This window comes from Ostrea edulis, chromosome 7, assembly GCF_947568905.1.
Source record: "Ostrea edulis chromosome 7, xbOstEdul1.1, whole genome shotgun sequence".
Lineage (NCBI taxonomy): Eukaryota > Metazoa > Mollusca > Bivalvia > Ostreida > Ostreidae > Ostrea > Ostrea edulis.
Genome location: NC_079170.1, coordinates 15,314,601 through 15,341,364, shown reverse-complemented (window position 1 = coordinate 15,341,364; position 26,764 = coordinate 15,314,601). Strand labels below are relative to the sequence as shown.

Below are 26,764 nucleotides of genomic sequence, written 5' to 3'. Positions count from 1 at the left end.
AAGAACAGTCTAACAATCGGTATAAAACACGTCAGACAGCATTTAACCCAATGTCAGGCTGTAGTGGTAAATTGGATCATTAAAATTACCACAGAATTTGCGAAATGCTGACTTTAGACGACATTGAACATGATTTTGTGTACTGAATCAATCGAGAGACAACACCGTCTAGTGGTGATCATGGAATATTGTTACGTAAATATGGGAAGTTGACGATGGAGAAGCTGAAATCATCCCGTTTGTCATAACGTTTTGAGTTGTTAGTTTGCCGTTAACATTTATGTTTAATAAAACATTTAAGTATGAAGCAGATGTGGAAGACTGTATGGTGTTTTTTATTTCAAGTTCACCGAGATATATTGAATCGATATATGAATGAAACATTGAAATGACCAGAAAGCTCACTCAATTGGGTCTTTACATAGGGTAAATGGTGTCTTCAAATAATTGATGTTATCTTCATATATTTTAGTACTAGTTTTTGTTAAGTTAGCGCCGAGAGAAAGAGAGAGATTGCAAATTTGGTAGAGGCCAACATATCATTTTTATTACTATGCACTCTGATGTTCAGGAGTCTAGAATTTTTTTTCTTCGTTTTCGTACACTTTCACTGTATTAGCCCGAGCTCCAATGGACCACAATCGGGAGAGACCTCCATATGCACTTACATGTAGTTAGATTTTTTTTTTTCGTTTTCGTACGCTTTCACTGTATTAGCCCGAGCTCCAATGGACCACAGTCGGGAGAGACCTCCATATGCACTTACATGTAGTTAGATTTTATTTTTTTTTTCGTTTTCGTACGCTTTCACTGTATTAGCCCGAGCTCCAATGGACCACAGTCGGGAGAGACCTCCATATGCACTTACATGTAGTTAGATTTTTTTTTTTTTTCGTTTTCGTACGCTTTCACTGTATTAGCCCGAGCTCCAATGGACCACAGTCGGGAGAGACCTCCATATGCACTTACATGTAGTTAGATTTTTTTTTTTCGTTTTCGTACGCTTTCACTGTATTAGCCCGAGCTCCAATGGACCACAGTCGGGAGAGACCTCCATATGCACTTAGTTTAATTGTCTGATGTTAAGGAGAGATTAACGTTCTCATTAAATGATCCATAATCCCAACCAAGTACCAGAACCCAAACCAGGGGCCACGGATTTCACACTATTGGGGGAGGTCCCCGTGCTCTTCATGGCTATATACACAGTTTGCTAGAAAACGAAATCATTTTCACGGTTACCTGCTAAACCCAAGGGGTCCAGGGACAAATCTTTTTGCCCTTATCCTGTAGATGCTAATTACCAAATGTGGTAAAGATTGAATCAATAGTATTGGTTAACGCCCAACTATAGAGAAAAAAACGGATCTCATTTGATTACCTGTGTGTGTTCCACAACATCGTTAAATTAATTTATTTCCTCCCGGATCCCCATGGAGATTTATGTCACGATTTTCAGCTTTATTACTATTTTGATATTTCCTGTTTTCTAGACACACGAAGTATCAAAATTGTGAATAAAGTTAGGAAACGTAAAATATTTCAGACAAATCTTTTATCTGTTTTGATAGCCCTTGAAGAGTTTCAGTTCAGAGTTTACAGATATTATGCCATGTGCAAAAGTAGTCCTTAGTAATTACATTGCAATTCATTATAAACCGAAAGACATCAATGCAAAAATACTCCTTCGTAATTATATACCGATGGTCTTCAAAGTAAAATTATACTCTATATATTTTGCTGTATTTGTGAAAAATTTATACAAGTTACTTCTAAAATATATTATGTTTTAGAAGACATCTCCTAAATGTGTATTGTCTATGTATCCTTGTTGTATTAATTACCACTCATCCAACTCCAGAATCTTCATCAACAATGTGCATCAATTATATTACCTACCATGTTTAAAACCCAGAGAGAGAGAGGGGGGGGGGATTAATGTAAGCCCTGTGACTTGTTTCCCCATCCCTCTTATAGTAATTCCACCTTCCTGTGATGTCATCAGATTTTGTCAAATCAATGATTTATTTAGATTTATGCATGATAGGAACATAAATTTTGTTTGAGTCATTTCCTATAGTTATTGTAAAAAGTCTTGTTAAAAATAAAACATTTCAAAAGTCAGTTACAGATAATCAATGATACGTTTCAAAATATTGAATCCAAGGGCAATAACTCTGTTTCTATTGATTTATTTATGAAGTCTATTATGCGATGATTTCCTTTATATTTTACAGATATTTTTGTGAAGATACAGTTTCATGAAATTGTTATGAATGCTACTATATTGTCATAAACAGTTTGTATGGAATTTTAATAACGCTGTTTAAGGAAAATTGCAATTTTCTGAAGGCGATATAATATGATTCTGTTTATGTACGTCTCACATCTTAAAAAGTTTTATGACCTATGTATTTTATTTGATAACTTGTTAGTTTTAACTCTAAAGAATGGAAATAAATACACATTTTAAACTTGTATCAGATAAAACTGCGAGTATGGAGTTACTTTTTAAATATGTACTTGCATATCATTGATGTCTCTATAACAATACCTGTATACACAAGATAATATATAATTATTGTTTTAAACTGAAATGCTATTCAGTACATCTGTACTTAAAATGGCTATATATTCTAAATCTAAGACTTAAACATGCCTATACAGGAGATGTCCCATTCTTGGTTCTCTCCGTTCACAATAACAACAAAACAAAACTTTAGAGATAAACATTCCACATTTATTTATAATACAGCAAGAAATGTCAAAAGTACATTTTATTTTGAGCACAAACGCTGAAGGAATGCTAGGAAGTTTGTGGAATGGAGTGGTCTGCACAGACGTTTTTTAAGTTGTACATAATTATACAAGCAGGCAAGATGAGCAAAGAGGAACATCAATATTTCATTAAAAAAAAATTGGACAACAATTCAAAAATTAAAAGGAAACCCTCCAAAACAAAAAAAAAGAGGCCCGTGAATGACACTGCTCACCCGAGTCACCTTGACTCTGCTGTTCTTTATCAGAAGATAGGCCCATGACAGATTTTGACCTCAACCTAGCACCATGGAGTTATAATTTAACCGAACTAGAATCCACATAATGTGGAGATGCCTCAATATCAAAATGACCAAAATGGCATTACTGTTCTGGAGAAGACCCCCCACCCCCACCCCCTAGGTTCATGAAAAAAAAAATGATTTACACAACTTAGGAAAGTTTGCATATTCATTTGATAATTTAGTATGGCCCGCCTAATCTAAAAAATTTTCTTCAAATTTCCTATTTAACTCTGAATCCTAATTTATGCTCAAACCTAGTTAAGTATGTAAATGCACTATTTTGAAATGCTAGTACATGTATATTAATATGACTAATCAGTATTTTTTTTTTTTTTTTTTTTTTTTTTTTAAATTTTACAAGATTACAAATATTTCAACATCTAACTTTGATCCCCTATTGAGGTCCCATCCTATCCACCCTCCATCCGATCCTTATAAAGCTTTATGGCAAGTTTGGTTGAAATTGGCCCTGTGGTTCTGGAGAAGAAGTTAAAAATGTGTCAAGTTAATGGACAGACAATCAGACACCAGACAATAGGTAATCAAATAAGGTCAGCTAACAAAGCATAGAATGCCTCACTGTAGCGGCAAAAACAGATTGTCCAAAACCAAGTTCTCACAAACATGAAAATAATTTAAATTGTGTTTAAAAATTTGTCATTGGACAGAAAATCTGAAACGAAAATGAAAAGAGACAGCAAAATATCACACGTATACCGTAATAATTTTTTTTTAATTCATTGCAAAATTTCTTATGATGCAATATAACATTCTCAACAAAGTGATGTCTTGCATGTCTATTTGGCACGGAAATTTCTGGAATAAATAAAATTTAAATCGATATGTACCCATTATCTGGGTTAACGATATACATGTAGTATAAAGCAATCAACTATCCCCATCCCTCTTGGTTATGTTTCTATAGTAAAAAGCAACAGCTGTAACCAATGACTTTATAATTTCAAAGGCACTCAGCTTACAGTTAGTATCAAATATTTGTTGCCCTAGATATGTACATGCATGCATTTCATAACCAGTTTACAACTGATATTTCAAAACAACAATACTCTAATATTCAATTTGATATCATACAACCTCTCTTAAACATTGCATCACAGTATCACAGAATACTTATTTTTAAATACATACCATTCGTACAATCATATTCCTAAATTACAATGTATGATAATTCTCATTAGAAAGTCTACAGCAAAACGTCAGCAACGCTCGCATTAACCTTAAACCTTATACCGTATATGTGGTATTTTTAGCGAGACACAAATTTAGTGATTTTTTCATAAATTATGGATATATAAATCTAGCAAAATTTTAGTGACTTAGGAATTCCAAGAAAGATAGCTATTACCTCTGATATGAAATAAATATTAGCCATATTCAATTTTAGCAATCTCAACACTGTCACTAATAATGCTAAAATTAAATCCTCGCTAAAAATTCTGCTTATATGGTATAATATATACTAGTTGGTGACTCTCTATTTTAAATTAGGCAAACAATTGACAATTTCTCTAAATTACCTTTGTAGATTACAGGAAACATAACCCATGCAACTGAAAAATAATTCAGCTTTGCGTGCTAAGTTCTGATAAGCCATTGTGTATGCACTGTATGAAGTCACAGTATGTACAAAACAGATAATAAATTAACATACGAATTATCTTTCATCTCCAGATCTCACAATACATCAATTAAATGACTGAAATACTGTCTCTATCCATTATAAAGATTGAGAATACTGTGCGCTGTTCAACTATAATTCTTACCCAAGCAATAGAAGCAAATTTTTGTAGAATTGATCCAGTGGGTGTGTGTAGAACACTTAAACATGTAATACATCTTACAATTCTTTAAATAGGACAACGTACAAATTACGTGACAATGATAATTACTAAACAGTTACCCTGATCCAAAAACAAAGTTCTCTACATGATATGTTATACAAATCTCCAGATTATTATTTTTTTTAATTTTAGAAAACACATGTCTACTTGAATATACACTATATTTTAGTGTCCTAATAAAACACAAGACATTTTGTTTCAACTGGAACATAAACCTGCCCTACACACACATGTGTTATAACCGAACTTAGCTGCCCCAACACAAGCTACATGTACATAGACATAAATTATCTCAAAAGCCAATTTGAAAATTTTAAAAATTCACATCTAACTATGATTGGACTAGAGGGATGTTTTTAATATCATCTGAAAGTGAATGGGTTTTTTTCTTGTCCTTTTAATTTTTTCAACCCACAGAAACTGGATCAATACAATGACTAGATTATTTCAGAGTATTTCGTATCGAGTTTTGCTTTACACAATCTAAGCTGTATCTACCTGTATTTTCTCAATAAAGCTACCAGAGATAAAAGTACATAAAAATGTCGTATTTCATAAAAAACATGTTTGTCATGGCCAAAAGGAAGACTAAGTCAACTCTAAAACTGAAATATAATTTGACATATTTCAAAGCATTGATTTTTACATCTTATCTTTATTTACACCATGTACATGTATCAATAATATTATTGCATTGGTAAAAAATTCTTCGAGTCGCCTATTATAATTCATCAGTTAACAACTTTGGATTGAGCAAGTTATCGATCATAAACTCAGTATAAGAGTTCTCACTGCACTTTTAATCTCCAACATCAGCGTCCTTGTCTCCCACAAGATACAAGAGATGGAAAGAGATGGCCAGGAAGCCGGTGCCGAGGAGATCTCCGATGGCGGTTAGGTAGGGAATCGCTACATTGTCAGGATCGTCTCCAAGCTTCCAAATGAAGTGGATCATCCAGTGACACACGTATAACAGGATAATCACCTATAAATAAATGTAATGTGTAATAATGATAAAAGAAATGAGAGAAAGCAAAAGTGAGCAAGCTCACATACCCCACTTTCCAACATTGCTTGACAGAGGAGTTGCGCTGAACAGGACAGATGGGCTCGAAATTCTAAGTTCAAAAGGGGCATAACTCCCAGTAAAATTATCGAATCAGGATTTCCTGGGAATATGCGCATCTACACAGTGTGTCATTAACGTTAAAGTTTCACGAAATTCTGTTGAACAGTCTCGGAGGAGTTGTGCTGACAAGAAAGGGACTGACGGATGGGTAAAAAACATTGTACCCTTCGCAACTTCGTTGCATGGGGTATAATTACTGTAAATTCATGTCCCTCACTTCCAGTTACACCTATCTAATTTGCATGTTTTACAAAAATTCGAATATTTACAAAGACTCTTCTTATGAGGCTTCAGTGCTCGTGTGAATTGACGACATGACCTCTGAACGAAAGAGCGATAGAGGTTATACTTTTGAGATTCATAAAGACTCTTCATGTGAAATTTTATTGCTAAACCTCAAATCCTATATCAAACAGAATTTATTTCTTATCATATGTAATCCAGTGACCTCGAACATTTGACACAGAAGCAGGACAGTCGTTCTTCATTCATGAAGACATTTCATGTGCAGCATCATCACTACCAAAGCTGGAGTAGCAGTTACAATATCATCAACAAACTATTTCTTACGTTTGGTAACCTTTAAAAATAATTGGAGGGGATTCTTAACTCATGGGGACCAGATAAAAAGTTTCAATGCTAAAGTCTTAAGCTTACTTAGTATCACTTACGTCATCCAAAAAACCCTTCTCACCATGTCACCCAGTGACCTTAACCTTTGACCTTTTGAATCAGAAAGAATTGGGGTCATCTTTAAGTTATGGAAATGTTTCACTGCTACACAAACAGTATTTCAAATTGTTGACTGAAAACCATTTCCTCGCTATATACACTGTACATGTAGCCGGGTGACCATGGACTTCAAAAACAATAATGCTCCTCCTCTAGTCATTTTTACAGTTCAGACAGTGTTTGAGTTTTCATTTGGACCCAGGTGTTGAAAACAGATAGATGATCGATGAATAGCCTCAAACGTGAATTACACTGTCAATGATCCATATTCCTCTATAAAATTTCACATCACCTGTTTTTAGCAAACCCACTTTTTAGCAGCTATGGTCATTATGATTGTGACTAAAACTGACCTGAAGGGCTGCTGTGAGGTAGAGGAAAGCTTAACAGTCATTATGAACTTATTGATTAGAACTGACCTGGAGAAGGGCCGCTGTGAGGTAGAATGTTGTTATGAACGTATTAACTAGAACTGACCTGGAGAAGGGCCGCTGTGAGGTAGAATGTTGTTATAAATGTATTAACTAGAACTGACCTGGAGAAGGGCCGCTGTGAGGTAGAATGTTGTTATGAATGTATTAACTAGAACTGACCTGTAGAAGGGCCGCTGTGAGTTAGAATGTTGTTATGAATGTATTAACTAGAACTGACCTGGAGAAGGGCCGCTGTGAGGTAGAATGTTGTTATGAACGTATTAACTAGAACTGACCTGGAGAAGGGCCACTGTGAGGTAGAATGTTGTTATGAACGTATTAACTAGAACTGACCTGTAGAAGGGCCGCTGTGAGGTAGAATGTTGTTATGAACGTATTAACTAGAACTGACCTGTAGAAGGGCCGCTGTGAGGTAGAATGTTGTTATGAAGGTATTAACTAGAACTGACCTGGAGAAGGGCCGCTGTGAGGTAGAATGTTGTTATGAATGTATTAACTAGAACTGACCTGGAGAAGGGCCGCTGTGAGGTAGAATGTTGTTATGAACGTATTAACTAGAACTGACCTGGAGAAGGGCCGCTGTGAGGTAGAATGTTGTTATGAACGTATTAACTAGAACTGACCTGGAGAAGGGCCGCTGTGAGGTAGAATGTTGTTATGAACGTATTAACTAGAACTGACCTGGAGAAGGGCCGCTGTGAGGTAGAAGAGAGCAAAGGTCCAGGTGATACTCGTGTGCCCTGCCTTCATGTAGGAGATAGTGTACATAAATATTAAATGACCAGGTATGACTAGAGCAATCAGTACTCTCGCAGCTCTGGAGTTCAAGGCTACAAAAAATAAAAGTGTACTAACTTAGTACTAACTACACACATACATGTAAGATATCAAAAACAGCATAACGGTAATTATTAAGTATCTAACACAACAAAGATGTGTTTGTGAAACACTGATTCCCCCAAACTGCAAGGTCAAGAGGTTAAATAATTGGTACAAAGAGGAAATATCTCGTCATAAGAAGTATACAAGCCTAGCACATTACTCTGTTCAAAAGTTCTAGTTTTTCAAAAGTTGGTCAAACTCCAATTTCAAGAGGGCAAAAAATTGTGTTATTGAAAGAAAGGTCTTGTCAATGGGAATATAGATGGGAAATATGAAATCCCTATTACCAACCACTTAAAAATTATGGTTAAGGTTGACGTTTTTCAAAAGAAGGTCAAACCCCAAGGTAAGAGTCACAAAGTCAAAGACTTTGGTACCAAATGAAAGATCTTGTCACAAGGAATACACATGAACTATGAAAGCCCTACAACCATCCATTCAAAACTTATGGCCAAGGTAAAAGTCTTTGAGCATAAACAAACAGACAGACCAAAAACTATATGCCCCTGAACCTTTGATTAAGAGGGGGGCGGCATAAAAACAATAAATCAGTGTCCTTTCTTCAACATGAAGACACTAACATATAAATCTCGCTAAAATGAGAACACACAGAGTAAACTCTACAACAGGACAACTCACGGTCTACCAGTAAATGTTATAAGTCATCTTACTAGTCCCACAGAAAGCTCCTCCAGGATTAGGACAGCCATTGAGAGCACCAGAGGGCAGTTTGCCAGGTTTACTTCCTGTCATGTGCAGTGAGGTAGTTATTCTGCTGGCTTGAACGGCTACAAGATTACCCCCTACACCTACAGAAGAAATGGAATAACATTTTCTAACTGAAAGTGCAAGAAACTTAACTTTGGAAATTTTGAAATCTAAATTCATAAATTTTTTGTGTCTAATATTTCAAGAACCACGCACATTTTAATGATTTCATGATATAATTTTATTTTGTATAATTCTGGATTTTAGAATCATGTAAAGCACATGTGAAGTTTTTACTGAAGTGTCGATTCATGTGTATTTTGTGCTTGTAAATAAACCAGTTCTTATTACATGCATATCAGAAAGCCTTGCTAGAGGTCAGGCTAGAGGTCAGGCGAAAATACATCCTACAAGTATCTCATGATTACGACTGGTCTCTTACCATTAATCACAGGTTGAAATACAGCTATCCCATGATAATTAGCTACTGTATAATCGAGAATTAGACCTCCAATACTGAAAATAGAAAGATTTACAATTCTGTCAAAGTCAGCACTTTAACCACATAAAATATGTCAACAAATATTTGAGTGAATACTCTACAAATTTAAATTTGCAAAATACTGTATAAGTATTCTACAATGTTCAAATAAAAAAGCACCAGTTTTGATTTCTTTAATATGATTTATTAAAAGACTTTGAGTTAAGCCAATGGAAAATTTAGATCCACTCCTTTAAGGCTTGCACATTTTAAATTGTGGGTTTCAATTTTGTAAGTTCCTTTTTACTGAGATGACCAAATATCTTCTGAGTTCTCTTTGCAAAGCAGATCAGTGTAAACATAATGGTTCCGAAATCTTGCATGTGGCAATTTTAAACTAAGCTTTGACAACACATCTGAATGTGTACTAAGGCAGATAACTCTTTAAAATAAACAGTGCACTCGAGACCGCCATTCCCATTGTCGTCGTGGTCCCTTCTTAGAGTTGTAAATGACGAGACCATGTGTGCACGAACATGTTCTTGGACCACACTACCTACAGCGGCAGTGTGACTTCTTGGACCTCAAACCCGTTCTCGTGATGTGTAGTCTGTGTTTGGGATCGACAGAAATTTGTATGTGTGCGAAGAACAACGGTCTCGAATACACTCTGAGTTTAGACGACACTCCATTTCCTACCTGCTGATAACCATCGCACTGAGTACCGGCGTCCACCCCGAGTAGATGACATCATTTGTGTAGTGGTTTTTGACAGATATGTACACCCATAGAGGCGTGAGCACCAGAAATATTCCAATAATGGTTGGTGCCAACCACACCTGTGTACCTGAAGTATAAAAAAGGGGAAAGGAATGTCTTCTATTATCTGTTTTGTTTGTTCATGGAAAAGATGAAGACAATAAATAGAGATCAATTTCAAAACTTGTATAGACAATTTTCACAATCTAGAATAGGGCAAATATGGACTCTGAGAATAGAGTACTATATACACTGTATCTAGGTTCAGTGGAAACATAGGACCTGCAGCGCATAATATCATTGTTTTGGAGGCTGTACATAGAAATCAAAGGTGGAGCATCAAACATTAGACTTGCCTAATTTTTGATAAGGAGTGAGATCAAAAGGTCGATGTCGTATAAAAATCTAAATTCAAATAGTTAGGGAGAGGGGGGATAAAATAACCCGTAAGTTTCTGTCATCCAACATTGATTACACTTTAGTGGAATAAGAAAAAAAGTCAAGTGACTGTTAAAACCACATATTATTACATTTTAACGAACATTTAAGAGTTTTAATGTGCAGTTTTATTTGTGAGTAAACAGTGGATAAGGTATACAGAGTATTATTTTTAATTGTATGTTTTTACTTGTTAATCAATTAGTTTCAACATTCATCATATTTAGTTTCAAAAGGGGGTGGAGGGGTATTGGTGAAAACTATGTGAATTTAGTTTTTTGTCAGACATTGAACTTTTGATCTTGCCCCTAAGTAGTATTACTTACTTAATAATATTGAAATTGTATGCTGTTACACCTCATCAAATTCACTATATAAATCATTATAAAAGGCAGATAACTCTTGTAACTACACTAAAATCAACAACAAATTAATGGATGATGGAGGAAATTCATTTGTATTGATGATATACTTGATCACTTGGCAAAATTTAGGAGGAAAATTTGACAGGCACACACTTTATGCAGACAGCCTCTTCATTTTGAATCTCATGAAATACATGTACCACTGATAATTCAAAATATTGTCACAGCTAGAGTCCATGACCTACACACATGATTTCCAATTCATAAAAATCAGCTGGCCATTCCGTACGCAGCTTAGCTTAAATAGGATGTCAAAACTTACTAAACTATCATCAAAAGTACCCATAAATTATTTTACCTATAGCTTTAAACAGAAGCATGGAAACCCCTGAAAGAAGAGACAGTGTGGTCAAGTCTCCCAGGCTGGCAGCAATGGGAGTAGCGATGTTGTCTGGGTTTATTTTGATTTTCCTTGACACCAAAATTACGAGCACCATTAAAGCACCTGCAAAAATGACATAAAATTTGTTATTTAAGAAATAAATTTCATTTTTGACAATGCATGAGGGTATGAACTGTGATGCTTCATGCTGTATTTCTTCATGAAGTGCGTTAGTGCTTCAAGAAAAGTATGCCGACGTTAATCATTGAAGTTCATACCCTCATGTATTTTCAAAACATAAAGTTTACTTCTTATACATGTATTTACATTTTACTTTCATTTCTGTCAGAATTCCTAGCTTTTGAGATAAACATACTTTATTTATTAAGATTCATATGTGCACTTGTTCACAATTGTAAGGCATGCATTCATAAATAGCTATCTGAAATTACAGTTTGTAAAGATATCAATGGCAAAAACATTGGTGGTGATTTTTGGTATGCCATTTTTTTTTAATGCTTATTTTCTTCACATTAACACATCTCACTTTTGCAATATGTTTCTAAATTACTCAGGTGCCTCACGCCTAAGTTTCATGCATTTCAAAACAAATGTCTGATTTTACCATGATGGTTACTATTATACTATTAGACTGAACAGCAATCTGAAAGCAGGTACCGGGTATTACATTACACAGAAATCGCCATGAGTAAAAACTAACCTAAAACGAAACTGGCTACAGCTGCTGTTAGCATGCTGCTGGCACACAACAGAAGACCATGGTGGACATTAAACTTCCCTTCTGGAATCCAGCCCATTATCATGGCAACCACTGATGCCAAAAATCCAACTACTATTGCTTGGCACTGCAAATTACAAATTACGGGAAAATTCATTTTCACTAAAAGTTCTACTGCTTACATATGGCTATTATATGTAGAAAAAAATCACAAACAAGTACAAAGCAATATACAAATGTATTATAATCAAAAACTAATTACATGTAATCATATCACATAAACTTTTTTATTATACTTTCATGTAAAATATTCGAACCTGATTGGTCGAGAAGCATTTGAAAAAACATATTGTTACCCTCTGAGAACAGAAAACATGCACCCCAGGGTGATAGTATCTACCAACGGGTAACAGTACTTGACAACGGGTGATATTATAGAAAATTATCACATGCGTCAAATGTATGCGCGTACGGTTCGCCGTAGATTGCTAAACGACGTCGTTTGAGCATTTGTAATAAACGCGAGTACCCGCATCGAAATACGAAATATCGCATGACAGTGATTGATCAAATGTCAACAGACTAAGTTTTTCTGCTTTCCAGTTTACATAACATTCAGTATAATAAAACAGATATTGCATGTAGTTGAGGGTAAAATTTTAATTTTCACCCCTCAAGAAACCATTGTCAACCTCGGCTACGCCTCAGTTGACAATGGTTTTCTTGGGGTGAAAATTTTCAATGTTATCCTCAACTACATGCAATATTTGTATAATAACGGCTTTTCCTGAAATCTTGACAATTCCCAACCAAAACAAAGCATTCGTCCAAAAACCGATTAAAGCTGAATTTTACCTGTACAAGAGCCATATTTCCACCAATCATCTTCCACTGCTCTGATTTTTTATCCATATTCCCTAAATTAGCCTGCAAAAAAAATAAATCCATAGGATTACCAGAAGTTGATTAAAATTCTTGAAGAGTGTGATGTACACGATTTAAAACCAGTTCAGCGAGAATGAGTGAATACTGTAAACAGGTATATTTCTGCGTGTCGTTAATTACGCATATTTCCCTGGGAAAACCATATGCATAGGATTTCATTACAGGATGTCAGTAACATTAATCAATATTTTATAACTATGGAAATAGTATGCGTGGGGGCAATTCATAAGAAGATCTTATAATCACATTTCTAGTGTAAATAACTCCCACATGTAAATTTACACATTTACAGAACTACAGTGCCCTGATCAGAGCACCTGCTCTTTTGTTCCTCCACTTCTTGGGCAAAAGAACAAAACTTTGAGGAGGATGAAAATGAAAGTGCAAAATTGTGAGGGTGAAGGAGCCAAATGTCACGGCAAATGAGCGAAACTAATACACCCCCCCCCCCCCCCCCCTGCACTCGTGCAACATCACACTATCCCTCCTTTACCTTCACACAATTGTTCCTTCTTCATAGTTGGGAGTTGTTAATTCCCATTTACAAAACAACAACAACAAAAAAGCCTTATGTGGTAGATTTCAACAATGACTGCACGTTCAAATGCATCTATATTGCATATACATTTGTACATCTTCACTCTAAATGCAAAGGAATGGAAGAGGAAGTGGCCTGATCTGACCATATGATTATAAAACAATTAGAGCACACACTCAAACTCCAAACTCAAACTCAGTAGAGTATGTACTCTGGGTCGGAGTACAGTGAAAGTTTTATAACCTTGAAGCCAGAAGTAAAAACACCATACAATTCTTTGTTACTGTTTTTTTTCTGCAGGTGTAAATTTTGGCATTTTGTATCCAAAGTTACAAAAGAGTATTTTCTTGTATATTTCAATTTTGCAGATTTGGAAAAGAATATGGACACCGGTAGGCTATCGCTATGTCAGTATGATATAAAAACAGAAAATGAAATATATGTGTTTCTTATTTCAGTCCCCATAAAATTGCATTAGGTAGGGTAAGTACATGTATGTAAAACATTTTATTTGAAATCTTAGACTTTGATATGTTTTGAATACACGCCTATATATATATATATATACTATACATTACAATTACTTTTCAAACATTTTCAAGATCAATAGTAGTCAAAGCGTAAATCTGAGAAACTTGAACTCAAAAAGAAAAAAGTCCGATTTGAAAATTGCAGATTTTCATTTTACTATATATATATTGTCAATAAAATCTTAAAGTTTGGCAGCAAAAAAGTAGGTATAGGGATAATAGGGTCGAGAAACACATTCATATATTTTATTTCAACCTTGGACGAATTCATTTGCAGTTGACAAACTATCACAAAATTTTGCCAATATCAGTATCCCTGTTTTGTGTAAGGGTACCTACCTGTGTTGAGAGTCTGGAGGCTAAAGTCATCTCTAGATTTCCTTTCAACCCAAGTAAGGAAGGAACAAGAATAAAAATCTCAGACACTTGTATGAAAACATCTGTGTGCTGCAAAGGTTGTAAAAAAATAAGTTATACATGTATATTGTTATGTAGGCCAGCGGTATATTTAATATTTTTAACTAAGTTATGATTTCTAGGTAAATTGAGATGTTAAGAAGGTATAACACCCAGATAAAAACTGTGATGAATAGAAAGTACACAAAATGTGTAATCATGGTAATAATCATAATGCAGGAAATATAAAATTTTGCCTCACATAATTACTGAGTTAACCGGATGGGTCAAAGAATATTTTTGATTTGATTTTTGCATAAATGGTATGTATGTCCATTAAAAAATTGTGAAAATGAGACAAAAACAAGAGGTACTGTGAGCAATGCTCACTAAGAATACCCCCTGCTTACCCCAATCCCCCAAAGTGTGTTGTTAATAGGCATAAATTACCTCTTTCCTGAGTGTAAAAGTATAGTATGCCTTTGTAGAAGAAAATGGAAGATATAGTCCGAACACAAATCCATGGTATAAACCTATAATTTTGACCTTGAGATCAAGGTCAAGATCATAAAGAGGTCATGAATGTACATAACATATAGTCTCATGGTGATACACCCATGTCTTATGGTATGACTATGTCAAAACCCTATAATCAATTTTGACCTTGAGGTCAAAGTTCAAGGTCATATAGAGGTAATGAAGGTACACTGTACCTGACACATCGTCTCATGGTGATACACTCATGTGTCAAATATGGTATGCCTATGTCAAAGAACAAAGAAGTTACGGCCCTGATATGAATCCATTGTAAAAAGATTTAATTTTGACATTGAGGTCAAGGTCATATGGAGGTCATGAAGGTACATGACACATCGTCTCATGGTGATACACTCATGTGTCAAATATGGTATGCCTATGTCAAAGAACAAAGAAGTTATGGCCTTGACACGAATCCATTGTAAAAGCCTTTAATTTTGACCTTGAGGTCAAGGTCATATGGAGGTCATGATGGTATATGACACATCGGCTCATGGTGATACACTCATGTGTCAAATATGGTATGCCTATGTCAAAGAACAAAGAAGTTATGGCCCGGACACGAATCCATTGTAAAAAAAACCTTTAATTTTGACCTTAAGGTCAAGGATCAAGGTCATATAGAGGTCATGAAGGTACCCGACACATCGTCTCATGGTGATCCACCTGTGTGCCAAATATGGTATGCCTATGTCAAAGAACAAAGAAGTTATGGTCCGGACACGAATCTGGAGACAGACGGACGGACAGACAGACAGAGTGATTCCTATATACCCCCCAGAACTTCGTTCAGGGGGTATAATAACAAGTGTTTAAGAAGTTCTGAGACTTCCATAGGCATATCATAAGTGTCTCAAGATAATACCTGAACAACATCCAAAACCATTCCAGCACCGACAGTACCAAATCCTGCTATAATATACGGAATGAAGACTTGCAACGCAATCATAAATGAACTCTCATCTTTCTCTTTTAACTTCACTTGAGATTCTTTCACCCTTGTTTCGCCATCACTAGGCAACTCTTCTGACAACAAAGGCTGAGTTAAACTTGTCTGTTCAAACACTGTCTCCTCCTCTTCAGATCCAGGGTAAACATCTCTCTCTTCTCTGCCATAATGGCCGTTTTGATGTGGGTGAATACTATGAAGCTCAACTGCATTATTTGACTTTGCCTTGTGTTGTGAGACACTTGGGACATGGTCATTTTGAGGTGTCTGGGTAAGTAGGTCTGGGGTATTGGGTACCATTTTTCGGCGGATTCGAAGGTTGGAATTCCTCTCTCTTCCTTCTGCCATCACAGCTCTAGTTCACATAATTATTGCTTATCAAACCACTTTTTCACTGAAAAATAAAAGCAGAAACTTATCTTCAACAAACTTTGAGAGTGTTCTGACTGATCAATATTGATATTTCTCACTATTCATTTACTTTTTAGTTCCCTCTTTGATCACTTTGAGAGTGTCCTGACTGATTAATACTTTTTAGTTCCCTCTTTGATCACTTTGAGAGTGTCCTGACTGATTAATACTTTTTAGTTCCCTCTTTGATCACTTTGAGAGTGTCCTGACTGATTAATACTTTTTAGTTCCCTCTTTGATCTCAATGCCCAATACTAAAATGGTGAATACCCAATGGTTGACAAATCTTACAAATGTGATTTTAGTTCAGAAACATTTGCCAGACCTATAAATAACTGTTGTGTTTCTCATTCATCACTAATTGTATCTCAGTGAATTATTATCAAACATTAATTGTATCTCAGTGAATTATTATCAAACATTAATTGTATCTCAGTGAATTATTATCAAACATTAATTGTATCTCAGTGAATTATTATCAAACATTAATTGTATCTCAGTGAATTATTATCAAATAAACACACATGGTTACAATAAATCTTTTGTATCTCAGTGGATTATTATCAAATAAACACACATGGTTACAATAAATCTTTTGTATCTCAGTGGATTATTATCAAATAAACACACATGGTTACAATAAATCTTTTGTATCTCAGTGAATTATTATCAAACATTAATTGTATCTCAGTGAATTATTATCAAACATTAATTGTATCTCAGTGAATTATTATCAAACATTAATTGTATCTCAGTGAATTATTATCAAACATTAATTGTATCTCAGTGAATTATTATCAAACATTAATTGTATCTCAGTGAATTATTATCAAATAAACACACGTGGTTACAATAAATCTTTTGTATCTCAGTGAATTATTATCAAATAAACACACGTGGTTACAATAAATCTTTTGTATCTCAGTGAATTATTATCAAATAAACACACATGGTTACAATAAATCTTTTGTATCTCAGTGAATTATTATCAAATAAACACACATGGTTACAATAAATCTTTTGTATCTCAGTGAATTATTATCAAATAAACACACGTGGTTACAATAAATCTTTTGTATCTCAGTGAATTATTATCAAATAAACACACGTGGTTACAATAAATCTTTTGTATCTCAGTGAATTATTATCAAATAAACACACGTGGTTACAATAAATCTTTTGTATCTCAGTGAATTATTATCAGATAAACACACGTGGTTACAATAAATCTTTTGTATCTCAGTGAATTATTATCAAATAAACACACGTGGTTACAATAAATCTTTTGTATCTCAGTGAATTATTATCAAATAAACACACGTGGTTACAATAAATCTTTTGTATCTCAGTGAATTATTATCAAATAAACACACGTGGTTACAATAAATCTTTTGTATCTCAGTGAATTATTATCAAATAAACACACGTGGTTACAATAAATCTTTTGTATCTCAGTGAATTATTATCAAATAAACACACGTGGTTACAATAAATCTTTTGTATCTCAGTGAATTATTATCAAATAAACACACGTGGTTACAATAAATCTTTTGTATCTCAGTGAATTATTATCAAATAAACACACGTGGTTACAATAAATCTTTTGTATCTCAGTGAATTATTATCAAATAAACACACATGGTTACAATAAATCTTTTGTATCTCAGTGAATTATTATCAAATAAACACACATGGTTACAATAAATCTTTTGTATCTCAGTGGATTATTATCAAATAAACACACATGGTTACAATAAATCTTTTGTATCTCAGTGAATTATTATCAAATAAACACACATGGTTACAATAAATCTTTTGTATCTCAGTGAATTATTATCAAATAAACACACATGGTTACAATAAATCTTTTGTATCTCAGTGAATTATTATCAAATAAACACACATGGTTACAATAAATCTTTTGTATCTCAGTGGATTATTATCAAATAAACACACATGGTTACAATAAATCTTTTGTATCTCAGTGGATTATTATCAAATAAACACACATGGTTACAATAAATCTTTTGTATCTCAGTGAATTATTATCAAATAAACACACATGGTTACAATAAATCTTTTGTATCTCAGTGAATTATTATCAAATAAACACACATGGTTACAATAAATCTTTTGTATCTCAGTGAATTATTATCAAATAAACACATGTGGTTACAATAAATCTTTTGAAAAAGAATTGCATTTTCTATAGAAAATGAAGTATTTGATATTTAGAGAAAAGGGTCATAGGATTTTTGGATTCTTTAATCGATTATGACCTTTCAATTATTTCTGATAATATATTACGAAAAAACTCTGGACTCATGTCAGTAATGGTTCAGGGTTTGGCGGTTAAAACCATCCCCGGTTTTAACCGGTTTTAACTATCCAGGTCAATAGTTCCCAAGTGGTAAATACTGGTCAATTGTGATTTAAACTGTCCATTTTCCTATTTTTGTTCATTTCTTGCAAAGATAACAGTTGACAGGTGTTAATAAGCATAAGCTGGGACCAGAGATGACCAGTGTGCTTGTTATCATTAATCATTATGAAAACATCACCAATCCCCCCACCCCCCACCCCTCAAATGTTTATTTAACAATTAAAATGAAGATTTGAAACAATAGGTCGTTCACAGTTCTTGTTAAACTAATGGATTTGAACAGTAACTTTTACATCTTCCCCAATTCAACAGAGTCACTTGTGCATTAATTATTTGATATTAATTTATAAGTTTATCATAAACTGATAGTGCATATTATGAATTACAGTATTTACCATAATGGTCACTTAAACATTTAAAATAAATAACACAGACTATAATGTCAGACCAAATAATTTTCAATCAACCAATATTGACCGGTTTTAACCAGTATTGACCTCCGGCCCGGTCAATACTCATATTGACCACTTTAATGCCAACCCTGTCGTGGTTTATTGTCGTGTTGTTTTGTTTTTATAATTTATTTTTTTATTTCCGTTTATAAACATTTTCCTCCTTTTAAATGGTCACCGACGCACTGTTACATCACGTGGATTTATCGTAGGCTGTGGTTATACCACAGGCATTTGTGTGATTATAAAAAAAAACATACTGATGTGTGCTTTATAAACATCTTATGTTTATATATAGCCAGTGGGGCTATTTTACAATATACAACTGCCTGTCGGTTATGCAGAGAAAGGTGGGCAGGAAAATCTGAAGATTTTTTAGCACCATAACATATGAAAAAATTCTCTGTTTTCGTACTCACAAATCCAACTAAAACTTTGAAAATTTAGGAACTTCGAAAGTCACAAAGTGCCAACTTGTCACAATAATATTTTTTTCCCATCATCCTTAAATAACTCTTACAAAAACTATTTCGAGTGCTTTGTGATACGAGAGAAAAAATGATGAAAATAAAATTTACCATGATTTTACTGAGATATGAATTTAAGATATATTTTGAAATGGTGTAAGGTATTTCTGAATTCATTTATTTACGTATTGCATTCCATTCTAAAATGGAACCAAGAACGAGTTAATAAAAAAGTCTCTAAATAAATAACAAATTAAAAGGACCTCTTATCAATTTCATTCATTTACTTATTTCAAACAGTCAATATGATTATCAAATCTATGAATATCTATCGATTTACAATATTTTGAGCAATCAAATATTTCTGCAAATGACCTCGATTCAAGGCTATCAGTTCAAGATGGCGGCGCCCATTGCAAGCATGAGTGTCAACAAAAACAAATCCTCGGAACTTCTTGCCTTGGAAAGTAGAGGAGATGGTATGTATAAGTTTATAAAATTTGATTTTAGCTGGATGGTAAATCTTATTTGACAAGAACTGTTAAAAGCCTGAGATCGTTATGTCTAGTTACTTTAATTGGCATCACGGTACGGGACTTATTTGCATTTGTATGTAGGATACCTAGGCCTATCTAGCAGTAGCAGTCCAGGTTAGGAACACTTCCCCTACAGTGAGATATTCTCGCAAAAACGCGATTATCCTTCTCTAGCGAGAGTAAATATTTCCCGTACAACCGAGAGAAACACCGATGAAGTACATCTCTTCGTGTTTCACGTGAAAAAAAGAAAAAGTGCTAAAATGTCTGACACTTCTGGAAAATCAAAACAAAAAAACCCACGACGTGCATTGAATTTCAGACTTCTTACACATGCTATTATTTTACTGTTGTCAATTTTATAGAGACAATGTTGAGTGGTTCGCACTTACTCAATCTAATTAAAATTAGATGTTAGATCTGCTCACATACTCGTTTGTATAGCGAGTATGTGAGGGGATATAACATTTAATTCTAATTAGACTGGCACTTATTCAGCATTGCACGGAATTTGCTGTTATTTTCAATAAAGACACCTAAACACCAGTGTATAGTGATGTAGCAGGCAGTATAAGAGGGTACTCGCTAGAGAGCTAGCTTTTCTAGTGATGCGGTAGAGTCTCTGTATTGATCACGCAAGTTAAGCAATGGTGAGCATGATCAGCACTTGGCTGGGTGACCGCTACACGTTACAACTTGGTGGCAGCGCAGTGACCCTGGTGTTTGGTGATCCTTCTTCAGGTAGGGTCTCTTCGGAGCTCTGGGACTTCATGTCCATGTATGGATGTGGTTTCGTCCGGGGACGACAGTGGTTGTCGTCGGTAATGGCGGATGCCGTATGTGAAGAGGTGCCAGACACTCATAGAGAACTCACGCTAAGCTTCGGGATGAAGCTTCAGTGAGCGGGGGGAAATGTAGCGGTCAGTATAAGAGGGTACTTATACTGCCTCACTAGTGAGCTAGCTTTTCTAGTGATGTGGTAGAGTCTCTCTCTTGATCACGCAAGTGAAGCAACTGCGAGCATGATCAGCACTCGGCTGGGTAGCCGCTACAAGTTAGAGTAATGTTTATTTTCTCGCTAAAGAGGGATAATTGCATTTTAGCGAGAATATCTCAAAATAGGGGAAGTGTTCCCAACCAGTCTAGATGGTGTTACATCTCTTACCATGCAGGTAGTTAATGATAATATGTCTTACGGCGTGACTGTGTTTGAGGGCGAAGCAAAAAATATTGGCATTAATTAGTATCTAGATCCATAACAGAACAAAAAATATCCCGAAATATTAGCACGTAATGTGTGAGGACAGAGCTCAATCAAAGTATTCTAATGTTAGACATTTTTGATTCATTAAACGTGGGAAACGCTATGCAACTGATGTAAACAGTGCATTGTGACGTCATATTCAGCGTCGGTTTAGCAAATACACAAACATAGGAAACGTTGTTAATCGAGTAGTGATTATATATAATTAAGAAAATAAGATTTACATGCTTTTATGGATTTTGTGTAACATCTCAGAACGACATGAACATGGGTACACAAGATTCAAAATGGAGAAATACATGTCCACGCGATAGTATTCAAATCGACGCCATCGGGACCAAAATTTTCAAGTTCCATAGGTATGGTTTAATTTTTTATTAGTTTTCTATATTTTCCTTTTAAACATGTATATACGTGTTACCTATAGGGAGAGCTCCGCTCTCATGGCCCTTCGGGCCGTGAGAGGGCTTTGCCCTCTATTACAAACATGAGAACTGAATATACACATAATGCATACTGTCTTGTACAAAACACAAGATTCATAACGGAGAAATACATGTCCTCGCAGTTTCATTTGAGTCTATGCCATTTCAACCAAAATTTTCAAGTTCAAAAGGTATGGTTTAATTTTTCATCAGTTTTCTTTATTTTCCATTTACACATGTATACACGTGTTACCTATACAGAGATTCCCGTTCTCACGGCCCAAAGGGCAGTCAGAGGTCTTCGCCCTCTATAAAAGCGTTTAAACTTAAGTTATATATTGTTACAATCATTATTATATGAAATTCCAGATACCCTTACTCCTTCTCATGTTTGTGAAAAGCTGTAGCAGATCGAAAACACCCAGCACGTGTCCAACTTAGATTATATTGAACACTTTAAAACACTATCGCTTCACAATGTTGTAATTAGAGTTAGATCCTCAGGATCTACAGTGGTTCTACATGAGTGGGTATTACAGTCACCCACTCGGGAACGCCAGAGACTCTGGTTTCCTTCCACATCAATGACCTGGCCCTTGGCGTTAATATCTGAGCCAACCGGAGTTGTCGAACATGTTTGTTAATTATTGTAAGATAAATAAAGTTTAAACTCTTATTTGAAAAGCATTAAAAATTAGATGTATTTTATTTATGTGTGAAATCATTGTCGCAAATCATGCCTTTTTGTCTCTGTTCACACTATACATGTACATCAGTAGATAGGGTAGGTATCTCCTGGACTTCGTATAAACGTGGCGAGTCACAATGATGTGAAATGAACATGATTGTGTACAATGTATAATTTACATAAAATAATGTACTTCCAGATAATCACTTGGAAAGTTTGTTGGACTTGCAGAAAAGAAAGAAACAGGATATGACTGAGAAGAAAACATTCAAACTTCCACCGAGTTCAAGTATGCACTATATGTTATTTAGAAAAGAAGTTGAATTTGGATTGTAGCAACATGTAATATTATGATATTGAAAAATGCAATGAATGTGATACTGTTGATTGGTATTCAAAATGCTGGAGATTCGGTGTCATTTTTCTTGAAGAGATATTTTATTTGAATTTCAACTCAAATTACTTATATTTGAAATGAAAACATAAGATTGATATATATTTGTGTCTGTCACCCAGTAGATTTTGAAAACAGCAAGCACAACACTTTATATCACAAATTAGTTGTTTATTAAATACAGTGAATTCATCTCTAACATACATAATTTCTGAAGATGAGGAACCAGGATACCAAAATAAATAAAATTGATAAATCTGGATTTCAGTGTATTTACAGTTACTGATATCACCATCTATATGACAAGTCATTCTATCTATCCTCCACCCCCAACCCTAGTCATTCTATCTATACACCACCCCCACCTCCAAATCATTCTATCTACCCACCACCCCCACCCTAGTCATTCTATCTATCTTCCACCCCCACCCTAGTCATTCTATCTATCCTCCACCCCCAACCCTAGTCATTCTATCTACCCACCACCCCCAACCCTAGTCATTCTATCTATCCTCCACCCCCACTCCAAGTCATTCTATCTATCTTCCACCCCCAACCCAAGTCATTCTATCTATCCTCCACCCCCACCCCAAGTTATTCTATCTATCCCCCACCCTCACCCCAAGTCATTCTATCTATCCACCACCCCCCACCTCTATGTCATTCCTTTTGCCTGGAATGGATGTACATGAACATGAAAAGAATGCTCAATATCTGTGTTTTATTGTAGTTCTGTCACAAGTGAAAGACTTCTTACCTCAGATGGCAGTGGCCAACAAAGAACTAGAGAATAAGCCAGCAGAGGATGTGGACATCGAACATGTGACAGCCGACCAGGGACACTACATAGAAATGGTATACATTTCAACGCATAAAAATGACATTGATTTTTTCCCCTCATCTAGGTGGATTGATTTAATCAAAAGTGTGCATCAAACAAAATTATTGGCAATAAAAGCCTTATTACACCACTATAACATTGGGGATTGTTTGCTTTGACAATACAAGTTCTAGACACCTGCCTTGCTTTTGTTCCTCACACCAACAATTTATTGTACATAGTATCATCTTCACTGTAACTTTGAAAGCTGGTCAGACTCAGTCAGGAGGTTGTTGTACAATATAGATATATGATTTTAGCTTATTTTTTAAAGGGACTGGTTCATGTTTTTCGAAAGAGATTTTTCATTTTAGATGTAAAAAAAAAAAAAATAAAGAATGTAGCTCATTTATTGTTGACAACCAAAATCTGGACCGTCTGAATGCAAGAGTAAGAGTAATAGTTTAGCTTTGATTCTGTGTTATGTAAACAAAGACTCGAGTCTTTTTATGTAAACAAACAAACCAGTGACAGATTAATTTTGTAATTCAAAGCATCTTCATTTTCTACAATTACAAATTCTAACTTTTAAATGACACATTTAACCTAAAGTATACTTGAGATGTGATATATATATATAATAAACATGGATCAATAGCCATTTATTTTGAAAACCCAGTAACTAATAACACACCTCAATCCTTGTTTTCAAAACAAATAATAAACTCTCTATAATGATGAATAGCCCTAATTTTTTGTGAAACCTTCTAAAATATATTAAACTGTAGATTATGATAATTTAAAGTGAAAAACAAAATTTGGAGGAAAATCATGAATCAGTCCCTTTAAGAGGTGGGAGATGAATTGAATTTAGAAGTAATTAGTATGCTTCCATTGGTGGTTATCAGAATATACTGTAGATTATGAAAGGGATTTAGAGAAAGTAATCCAAAAGGTGTTTACATCTCTAAAGGGAAAGTAATCCAAAATTAGAAGATCCATTGTGTGGGTGTTTACATCTCTAAAGGGAAAGTAATCCAAAATTAGAAGATCCATTGTGTGGGTGTTTACATCTCTAAAGGGAAAGTAATCCAAAATTAGAAGATCCATTGTGTGGGTGTTTACATCTCTAAAGGGAAAGTAATCCAAAATTAGAAGATCCATTGTGTGGGTGTTTACATCTCTAAAGGGAAAGTAATCCAAAATTAGAAGATCCATTGTGTAGGTGTTTACATATCTAGAGGGAGAGTAATCCAAAATTAGAAGATCCATTGTGTGGGTGTTTATATTTACACCTTCATTGTGAATGCAATTCTGCTTGTTGTACCCTTCAGTTTGATGTCTTTTACATTTCAGAGTATAGCAATGGTAGAACAGGAATATTCATCAGATTCGGATTCAGAACATGGTAGTGATTCAGATTCAGATGAATCAGATTCAGACGAGTGCTTGATGGGCATAGTGACTGAAGATAATCTTCGATTAAATAAAAGGACGAAACACAAACCTGATATTGTAGAACTTCAACACACAACAACCTCACAAGGGAGTGGGACAAGTGTTTATACTGAGCATGAAGCTGTTGTTGACACTGGGTGATGATATAAATAATATATTACTTTGTAAGCTTCTCCTGACAGACATACCGGTATATGTTTATGATTTGACAAATAATCTAGTTACAGATGTAGCCTCCACATTATGATGTACAGAGCAAGCTCTTCTGTTGAAGGTATTAGAAACTGCCTTTGTTTCAGATCACAAATATGAGTGTTAATACTGGATTTCATTTTATCAGTTTTTGATAGTGAAATATTTTCATTTCTTATTCTTGGTTTTGTGGTCGTATCAAGTGATAAATTGAAATATAATTTAGATCACTGTGTAGTTTTCTAAAAAATGCGGTCAATGAAACTATTTTTTGGCAAATCCACGACATATGTTTTCCAATAAAATTGATGAACTTACAATATAACTTGAATTATCTCAGGGTAAAGGGAGACTACTCACCCTTCTATAATTTTTGGAAATGATATGGCAGCGACATGGTATCATTGACCTTCTCTGATAAATATTGCTTGAAGGTTAATAACTGCAAAAGTGATTGTGTTCTGTAGTTTTTAAACCTATAACCACTATGAATACATTTAGTTATTGATTAACCCACTGTTATGAATTTTCTCCAGTTTATATTGATCAAGTTTTCTGGAGACATGTCACCTCATAAATGCACAGCTTGTATAATAAATAATTTTTATAATTACTAGAACGTGTAGTAAATTATGCACACAACACCTCATTAAAACATCTGCTTACCTCTAAATAGTGTGATAGATTTGCGACTCCATTTTATGAAACAACTTTGTTTCCAGTATGACTTGTAGATGTATTTCGTTCTAATTCCCTTATGTTCTCCACCAGGAGTAGTGTTAAACTGAAGGAAACTCTCTAGCATGGTCAAATTTCTTGGGTCATTTATAAATGTCCAGTAAGTAGGTCAGCAGTTTGAAACCACTTGATCTGTTCTAAGGAATCCCCCCCCCCCCCCATGTGTACTAGTAGTCTTAATGTAGTTTCATTTGTGTTCTGAACTACCACAATGTGCACATGTACATATACATGTATGCCACAAAGTTTACTACATATAGTGAACATTATGTAAGTCTTCTCTATAATAGAAAAGTCATCCAAAACTTGATCATGACTCTGCATCAAAGATGTGTGAGCCCTGACTACAATAACTATTGGTGTTCATCTGTCAATGCTTTTAAGTTAGTCCAAATCTTCAGTACTTTTTAACCTGCATACATGACATTCAGGTGACCTAAATGTTTGAGACCTGAAGGTAAACGGTCAAGGTCACAGAGAAACTAGCATTGCAAGACATGCCAAATCGAAAATTGTTCAATATGCAAAGATTGTATTTGATGCATAACACCTATAGATTTTAAGCCATAAGTTGATTCAGAAGGTCAAATCAGCACAATGTTAACTTAACAGCTGGGCATCTGATTCCCTGAAAGGCTTAAATTGTCAATTTCCTTTACAAAAAAGAC

The 26,764-nt window shown here is 34.7% G+C and overlaps 2 protein-coding genes across 3 annotated transcripts; one reads left to right on the top strand and one right to left on the bottom strand.

Moving 5' to 3' along the window:
• Positions 1-2,718: 2,718 nt before the first annotated feature.
• On the bottom strand, positions 2,719-19,641 carry LOC125654727 (solute carrier family 41 member 1-like). 2 transcript variants are annotated; one of them, XM_048884766.2, is made up of 11 exons: positions 19,534-19,641; positions 15,785-16,262; positions 14,326-14,433; positions 12,829-12,900; positions 11,956-12,100; positions 11,211-11,357; positions 9,990-10,137; positions 9,252-9,325; positions 8,773-8,910; positions 7,901-8,049; positions 2,719-5,909 (listed from the first exon to the last, which is right to left on the bottom strand). In XM_048884766.2, exons 2-11 carry the CDS (start codon positions 16,214-16,216, stop codon positions 5,724-5,726), a joined length of 1,599 nt encoding a protein of 532 aa, XP_048740723.2. In that variant the 5' UTR covers positions 16,217-16,262; positions 19,534-19,641; the 3' UTR covers positions 2,719-5,723. The 2 variants fall into 2 exon arrangements, with proteins under 2 accessions (XP_048740723.2, XP_048740724.2); XM_048884767.2 differs by having other exon boundaries at positions 19,530-19,629.
• A 302-nt stretch (positions 19,642-19,943) lies between these two features.
• On the top strand, positions 19,944-25,678 carry LOC125654728 (NOP protein chaperone 1-like). Its single transcript, XM_048884768.2, has 4 exons — positions 19,944-20,060; positions 22,694-22,783; positions 23,619-23,743; positions 25,065-25,678. The coding sequence occupies exons 1-4, from the start codon at positions 19,952-19,954 to the stop codon at positions 25,305-25,307; spliced, it is 567 nt and encodes a 188-aa protein (XP_048740725.2). The 5' UTR covers positions 19,944-19,951; the 3' UTR covers positions 25,308-25,678.
• The last annotated feature ends 1,086 nt before the right edge of the window (positions 25,679-26,764 follow it).